This window comes from Gymnodraco acuticeps, unplaced genomic scaffold (assembly GCF_902827175.1).
Source record: "Gymnodraco acuticeps unplaced genomic scaffold, fGymAcu1.1, whole genome shotgun sequence".
NCBI lineage: Eukaryota > Metazoa > Chordata > Actinopteri > Perciformes > Bathydraconidae > Gymnodraco > Gymnodraco acuticeps.
The window spans coordinates 219817-228648 of record NW_022990276.1 but is presented as its reverse complement, the minus strand read 5'-3'; the positions used below and the strand labels follow the sequence as shown (position 1 = coordinate 228648).

General features: G+C 40.9%; 1 protein-coding gene across 2 annotated transcripts in view; it reads right to left on the bottom strand.

Annotated features, from left to right (window-relative positions):
* Positions 1-4856: 4856 nt before the first annotated feature.
* The window catches only part of cd4-1 (CD4-1 molecule), a 33566-nt gene continuing 29590 nt past the window's right edge, over positions 4857-8832 (bottom strand). The window contains exons 9-11 of one of the 2 annotated variants that reach the window (XM_034221576.1): positions 5825-5925; positions 5672-5715; positions 4857-5537 (exon numbers count right to left, since the gene is read on the bottom strand). In XM_034221576.1, coding sequence (XP_034077467.1) covers positions 5507-5537; positions 5672-5715; positions 5825-5925 — 176 coding nt within the window. In that variant the 3' untranslated portion in view covers positions 4857-5506. The remainder of the gene's footprint in view (positions 5538-5671; positions 5716-5824; positions 5926-8832) is intronic. The other variant, XM_034221577.1, reaches the window with a different exon arrangement.

The window sequence follows — 8832 nt, the reverse complement described above, 5'->3', positions numbered from 1 at the left end:
TGTGTTTTAGCTCGAGAGTGTTATATACAAAGTAGTGGACTAAAAAGTACATTAATTGCCTCAAGGAAAAGTTTAAGTAGCATTAAATGGAAGTCAAGTGGAATACAATTATGTCAGAATAGTATCTAACTACAACACTTAAGTAAATGTACTTCCACCACTAGAAATCTCTAAATATTTGTGTCACAATAATGTCAAAATGCCGTCTTAATTTCAGATAATGACACTGTGTCCTGGAGGTGTCACTTCCTCTATTTCCTCCTTGAGCCCTTGTAAACACTTTGTCTCTGTCAGGGTTGAGAGCGAAGCAGGCAGGACCCAAATGCAGATAAACAGAAAATACCTTTATTTCAAGGCTTAAAGACAGAGCAAAACAGAACTCTTCCCCGTGAACAACGTCAAACTACAACAAGGAACTAACACAGACTAACAGAACACACAGAACCTAAATGCACACATGACTAATCAAACAAACAAGAGACAGGTGAGGAGGGAGGAGGAAACACAGGGGCACCAGGTGAACACAATCGGGTCATCAGGGAGGGAAAACAGACAGAAACCAACAAGCAAAACAGGAGGTGAACACTTTTCAAAATAAAACAGGAAACCAAAGACAGAAAAAGACAAGACAAAACACAACACAGACAGATCGTGACAGTCTCTCCTCGGCTCCTCCTCTGCTCCCTAAAGGCTTCACTATCTCCTCTCCCGAGCATCAATTATTCTCCTTGAAATTACATTTCTCCCTGCTGGTTGATTTATCGTGACACGTTTCCTCTGCCCACTACACTGCTGCAGAGCTGTAACAAAACATGTGCTCGGGTAAACTCTCGTGTACCATCAACTAAATGATGTCAGTGTTTGGTTTAAGTGTTTTCCTGCCCTGTAAAGCATGACCTTGTTTCTGTCCTCTGATGTTTGTAGAGAAGCACTGAGAAGCACTTATTTTACAGCTTTAGTTGCTTTCCAATGATGTTTTGCAATGCAACGTTTACATAATGCATCTCTAAAGATTAAAGCCAGAGAATAGCTGAGGTACAATACAGTACGTATATAACAAAAAGTGTACCCTAACCCTGACACTATACATGATTAATAAGTGTGGGACAACCGTTTGTTCGTCTAGAACAGCAACTATATTAAAGAGGCCCTATTATGCTTTTTTGGTTTTGCCTGTCCTGTAGTGTGTTAGATTTGAGTGCATATAAATGGTCTGCAAAGGCTTAAATCTCCCTGACTAATCACAACAGAGCCAACAAAACATGTTAGGTAAAATATGCAAATATGAAACCTAAAAATGAGCATACAGTAAGCCCAATAATGTCATATATGGAGGCGTGTGGCGCAGTGGGTTGAGCGTTGGTGTTCGGATCAAAGGAGCACAGGTTCAAACCCCACTGCAGTCAGCATGTCGTTGTGTCCCTGAGACACTTCACCCCAAATTGCTCCTGTGGGGATTGCCCACAGTATTGAGTATGTCAGTCGCTTTGGATAAAAGCGTCTAACAAGTAACATGTAATGTAATATATATATAATAGTAAATAACATATATGAGGCTATTTCTTTGCAGAATGAGTGATTTCTTTGGTACATTTTACTGATGGTTCTTTACACTTATTCCACCCCTGACTGTAAGTCAGAACAGAAAAAACTATTTTGGGGAAAAAGCTGGGGAAAGAAACCCTGCCTCTTCCTGACAGTTATTAAAAAAAACGAATTTGGAACAGTGACAAGGTAGTGATGGTAAAGCAGCTTGGTGTGTGTGTGTGGTGTGTGTGTGTGTGTGTGTGTGTGTGTGTGTGTGTGTGTGTGTGTGTGTGTGTGTGTGTGTGTGTGTGTGTGTGTGTGTGTGTGTGTGTGTGTGTGTGTGTGTGTGTGTGTGTGTGTGTGTGTGTGTGTGTGAAGAAAGCAAGGCTGTGGTCTAAATGAAGTACACAGATTCAAAATAATTTGTGTTGATGGTGCAACCACAAATTTAAGCCCAGCAGTAGCTTAAACTCACACAGACAGACACTAAATAATCCTCCTCTGCTGCTTTAATTAGTTTGGTTTGAATAACAAAACTCATGAAGCAGAACTGACAATAGCTGTGGGAATAGGATGCCAAGAAAAAAATTATAAATGGGACATAGACCAAAGAAAAAAGAAAAAAGGTGACAGTCTGTTGGAGCAACAGCGGGGCATCTGGTGTGTGTGTGTATGGTTTTGTGTGTGTGTGTGTGTGTGTGTGTGTGTGTGTGTGTGTGTGTGTGTGTGTGTGTGTGTGTGTGTGTGTGTGTGTGTGTGTGTGTGTGTGTGTGTGTGTGTGTGTGTGTGTGTGTGTGTGTGTGTGGTGTGTGTGTGTGTGTGTGTGTGTGTGTGTGTGTGTGTGTGTGGAGGTGATATTGTAGCAGCTGCTCTACTAAAAAACAGAATAGTAATAACTCTCAACACAGACATTGTGCTAATTAATGCCGAGTCACACTGTGTGTAGACTTCCATTGCATCGGAGTTGTCCTGATCTTGAATCACACAGTCCAATCTGTCGGCTACATTTCTACAATCTGTTCTTTCTGTCTTCTTACGAACCGCTCCTATAAAACACCCAGAAAGCAGCGAGGAGGCCAAAGTTTGTGATCATCTACAAGCATAAGGAACACCCTTAAAAAGAAAGGTAAGTGCACCCTTTCATTTTCAATTTAAGGTTTCAGGTATTACTAGAAGGACTATGGGTCCAACTGTCAAGAGAAAGGAAAGTGCACACTTCACAATACATTACATTTCATTAAGCTGACACTTTTATGCAAAGCGACTTACAATAAGTGAATTTGAAGTAGAAGAAAACTCAAAAAGCAAAGATTCTGCATTACTATAAGCTTTCAATAAGTCTAACCATTGTGCTGCTGCAATGGTTTCAAAACAGCCAAACATTTCTAAGTGCTACATACAGAAGTTATTTAGATTGAATCCTTATTATTTTCTAATTGCTAGCTAAGGTGCAGTGTGTTTTCAGTCTGTTATGTCCTGATATCAATGGGAAGCTTGTGCCACTATTTTGTTACACAGCTCTGTGTGTGTGTGTGTGTGTGTGTGTGTGTGTGTGTGTGTGTGTGTGTGTGTGTGTGTGTGTGTGTGTGTGTGTGAGTGTGTGTGTGTGTGTGTGGTCTAGCATTACTATGGGGACAAATTGGAGATCCCCATAAGGGGAATCATTCATTTTAGGGTGAAGACTTGGTTAGGTTAAGGGTTAGGGTTATGGTAAGGGTAAGGGTAAGGGTAAGGGTTAGGGTTAGGGTTAGGGTTAGGATTAGGGTTAGGCATGTGTTGGTTGTGGTTAAGGTTAGGGTAAGTCTCCAGGAAATGCATGTAAGTCAATGTAATGTCCCCTGAAGTGATGTATACATGGTGTGTGTGTGTGTGTGTGTGTGTGTGTGTGTGTGTGTGTGTGTGTGTGTGTGTGTGTCTGTTTGTCCTGATATTATATTTGCCTTCCTCCATGTTCCCAGCCTTTTGCTTTAACACACAAACATCAAACCCTCATAAAAAAGGTTCACTGACAAGAAGTATTGTGTAAAAAACTGGCCTACAGCCTCGGGTTGAAGGATTCACTATGAGATAAAATGGTGTTAAAACCTTACTGCCTCATAGTTGTAATGTTGACCTTGTGTCTTTTATTAAGGTCTCACACACTGATAAGAGAGTTTCACACCCAACAGGATTTATTTTGTGCTACTCAGATTAAGTTAGAGGGTGGCATTACTGAAGAGCAGCCAGGAGAACTGATCAAACTGGGTTCATTCAATTAAGGAAGGTCCGTGGAGTTTGCCAAGACTTTAAGCGCTAAATCGACATTGAGCTGTAAAGTAGGGAAAGTCTGATTCAAAGTGACTTATACTTGCTCTGCTGCCTGTCAATTAAACACAATGTTAGCAGCTCTGTCAGGTTGTACTTTTGCTCAGTGTTGCTTTGAGCTAAATGCTAACAACAAAGCTGACATGGTAATGGTTATCCAATATCAATTTTACTTTAGTGTGATGGCATGCAAACATGTGTACAGGAATTAGGTACAGCTATAAAGGTACTTAGTCATAAACCAAAGTATTGGATACATTTGTTCCCTAATAATGCAGTTTTTTTTCAAAATGCTCTCTTATTTGTTAATATAATTGCCCTGTCTGTGTTTATGCACTTTTAAAGGTCACCTATCCTGCTATTTGTAGGCAATAGCATAGGTCTCAGATATATAAAAATATATAGAAAACATGTCTATGAAGTGTTTTGCTCAAAATACCAAACAGATCACCCATTCTAGCCATGCCTCACATCCCTCTGTTTCACTTCCTGTTTCAAAAGTGCTGATTTTATGTATAAAGCTTTAAAAAAAAAAAAAAGTATAAATAAAAAGGAGGGGTCTGAGCTCATGCGGGACCCGGCAGCTACTGTCTAAACTAAATGCTGCCGTGATGAAACGCCATATCATGGATGATCAAGGATTCTCTCTGAAACAGTCGGGAGCTCAAAGGCTTTCTCTCTTGCCGGTTATACCACAAGGTGAGTTCCTTTTTACTTCCTGCTTCTTCACACACATGCTCTCCAGTACAGGTTAGCTCTGAGTGTTAGCGATGCTAATGTAAACACCGACCATATTACGTCTAAAACAGTCGGGCATTGTTTCTGATAGCAACGTTTCTGATAGGGCCGTGGGTCCACATTTCAGATATTACGTCATATCGGACGCAAATCTGGATCAGCTCCGTTGTAGCCTGTTTTTAGAGATTTGGGTACGGAGGAAAAGAGAGAGGGTTTTATTTTCTGACGCTGCGTGAGTTCCCCGACACACCCGACACACATACTTATAAAATACATCACAAAGTGCATTTTGCATGATAGGTCCCCTTTAATGTAAAAAACCAACATGACAATACACACAATGTCGGTTTCGGCAAACTTGCCCCTAAAAAAAGATAACCTTAAAAAATAGATTGACGTTATTGTGTGTGTGAATAAATACCACAATATGTGAAATGGACTTTATCAAATGCAAGGATTTAAAATATTGACACTTAAAAAAAAAAAAAATCGCAGACAATTTTTTATATTTTTAATAACAAAACAAAAAAAATCCCTACAGTGTACAGTGTCCACATGTATGTATACTATCCATATTTAAAAATGTGTAAATATTTATTGCAAAAAAGCAAGTAACAAAGACTATTAGGTCAGTCAGTACAAAATGCTTTATCTAAAAACAATGAAGATATTAACAGCAATTGTAACGAACAACAAAGTTATAATGATAATTAAATGCAACATTTCTGTGTAACAAAAAGTGCCTTAGATAAAATGTTGAAAATATAATGTCTGATATATACAAGTGTAAAATAAATGTTCCTGATAAGACTTTCAGGTCCTCATAACGCACCCGACGGAGTATCACAGTTTTGTAGATGTGACATAAAAATCCATCTTATCTGGACAGAAATTCAATTGGCTGCAATGTCCTCTTTAAAATGTCTTTGTGGAGATATTATGTTCTGTAAAATCCTTTGGGCTTGGGGCTGAAAGATAGAAAATCACAGGTTTTCCTTTACGTTTTGGAAAGAGGTAAAGCTACAAAAACCATGATGTTAAAATATTAAAGTACAATATTTTAGAGCTGAATGTGAGTGTGTTTTATAGTTGTTATACTTACTGTTTGCATTGGCAGAGTCGACGCCTGAGGTGTCTCATCTTCTGCTAATGTGAACCACAGAGAGAGATCAATGATTAGTGATTGTTATTAAAGCCACACTCATAATCCAGTGTGTTAGAATAGAAAGGAGGAAGAGGAAGGGTTTGACTTTACTTTTCTGCGTCGGCAGAGGATGAAGGCGAGGATGAAGACGAGGATTATGATGACGGTGACGCTGCATATGACCACCAGCATCCACACACTCAGCCAGGGCACTGTGCACAGAGACAGAGAGGGGGCAAACACACATTTTAAACACAGCAGGGGAGGACTCTGTGTTTCCAGTGAGTATGTAGCTTCTTTAAACATCACCTAATATGCAAAATCCACTTGTTCATGTCTCCTCTACATCAACATGTGTCCCCTCTTCTCCATGTCTCCTCTACATCAACATGTGTCCCCTCTTCTCCATGTCTCTTCTGCATCAACATGTGTCCCCTCTTCTCCATGTCTCTTCTACATCAACATGTGTCCCCTCTTCTCCATGTCTCCTCTACATCAACATGTGTCCCCTCTTCTCCATGTCTCCTCTACATCAACATGTGTCCTCTCTTCTCCATGTCTCTTCTGCATCAACATGTGTCCCCTCTTCTCCATGTCTCTTCTACATCAACATGTGTCCCCTCTTCTTCATGTCTCTTCTTCATCAACATGTGTCCCCTCTTCTTCATGTCTCTTCTACATCAACATGTGTCCCCTCTTCTTCATGTCTCTTCTTCATCAACATGTGTCCCCTCTTCTTCATGTCTCCTCTACATCAACATGTGTCCCCTCTTCTTCATGTCTCTTCTACATCAACATGTGTCCCCTCTTCTTCATGTCTCTTCTTCATCAACATGTGTCCCCTCTTCTTCATGTCTCTTCTACATCAACATGTGTCCCCTCTTCTTCATGTCTCTTCTTCATCAACATGTGTCCCCTCTTCTTCATGTCTCCTCTACATCAACATGTGTCCCCTCTTCTCCATGTCTCTTCTACATCAACATGTAGTCCCCTCTTCTTCATGTCTTTCTACATCAACATGTGTCCCCTCTTCTTCATGTCTCCTCTACATCAACATGTGTCCCCTCTTCTTCATGTCTCCTCTACAATCAACATGTGTCCCCTCTTCTTCATGTCTCTTCTTCATCAACATGTGTCCCTCTTCTTCATGTCTTTTCTACATCAACATGTGTCCCCTCTTCTTCATGTCTCTTCTACATCAACATGTGTCCCCTCTTCTTCATGTCTCCTCTACATCAACATGTGTCCCCTCTTCTTCATGTCTCTTCTACATCAACATGTGTCCCCTCTTCTTCATGTCTCCTCTTCATCAACATGTGTCCCCTCTTCTTCATGTCTCTTCTACATCAACATGTGTCCCCTCTTCTTCATGTCTCCTCTACATCAACATGTGTCCCCTCTTCTTCATGTCTCTTCTTCATCAACATGTGTCCCCTCTTCTTCATGTCTCTTCTACATCAACATGTGTCCCCTCTTCTTCATGTCTTTTCCACATCAACATGTGTCCCCTCTTCTTCATGTCTCTTCTACATCAACATGTGTCCCTTCTTCTCCATGTCTCTTCTACATCAACATGTGTCGTCTCTTCTTCATGTCTCTTCTACATCAACATGTGTCCCCTCTTCTTCAGTGTCTCTTCTACATCAACATGTGTCCCCTCTTCTTCGTGTCTCTTCTACATCAACATGTGTCCCCTCTTCTTCATGTCTCTTCTACATCAACATGTGTCTCCTCTTCTTCATGTCTCTTCTACATCAACATGTGTCCCCTCTTCTTCATGTCTCTTCTACATCAACATGTGTCCCCTCTTCTTCATGTCTCTTCTACATCAACATGTGTCCCCTCTTCTTCATGTCTCTTCTACATCAACATGTGTCCCCTCTTCTTCATGTCTCTTCTACATCAACATGTGTCTCCTCTTCTTCATGTTCCTTCTACATCAACATGTGTCCCTCTTCTTCATGTCTCTTCTACATCAACATGTGTCCCCTCTTCTTCATGTCTCTTCTACATCAACATGTGTCCCCTCTTCTTCAATGTCTCTTCTACATCAACATGTGTCCCCTCTTCTTCATGTCTCCTCTACATCAACATGTGTCCCCTCTTCTTCATGGTCTCCTCTACATCAACATGTGTCCCCTATTCTTCATGTCTCTTCTACATCAAATGTGTCCCCTCTCTCATGTCTCCTCTACATCAACATGTGTCCCCTCTTCTTCATGTATCTTCTTCATCAACATGTGTCCCCTCTTCTTCATGTCTCTTCTACATCAACATGTGTCCCATCTTCTTCATGTCCTTTTCCACATCAACATGTGTCCCCTCTTCTTCCTGTCTCTTCTACATCAAACATGTGTCCCCTTCTTCTCCATGTATCTTCTACATCAACATGTGTCCCCTCTTCTTCATGTCTCTTCTACATCAACATGTGTCCCCTCTTCTTCATGTCTCTTCTACATCAACATGTGTCGTCTCTTCTTCATGTCTCTTCTACATCACATGTGTCCCCTCTTCTTCATGTCTCTTCTACATCAACATGTGTCCCCTCTTCTCGTGTCTCTTCTACATCAACATGTGTCCCCTCTTCTTCATGTCTCTTCTACATCAACATGTGTCCCCTCTTCTTCATGTCTCTTCTACATCAACATGTGTCCCCTCTTCCTCGTGTCTCTTCTACATCAACATGTGTCCCCTCTTCTTCATGTCTCTTCTACATCAACATGTGTCTCCTCTTCTTCATGTCTCTTCTACATCAACATGTGTCCCCTCTTCTCCATGTCTCTTCTACTTCAACATGTGTCCCCTCTTCTTCATGTCTCTTCTACATCAACATGTGTCTCCTCTTCTTCATGTCTCTTCTACATCAACATGTGTCCCCTCTTCTTCATGTCTCTTCTACATCAACATGTGTCCCCTCTTCTTCATGTCTCTTCTACATCAACATGTGTCCCCTCTTCTTCATGTCTCTTCTACATCAACATGTGTCCCCTCTTCTTCATGTCTCTTCTTCATCAACATGTGTCCCCTCTTCTTCATGTCTCTTCTACATCAACATGTGTCCCCTCTGTGGAAAGAGACTCTGAAAGTTTCAGGAACAAAGATTCTCTCTCTTTTTGTCC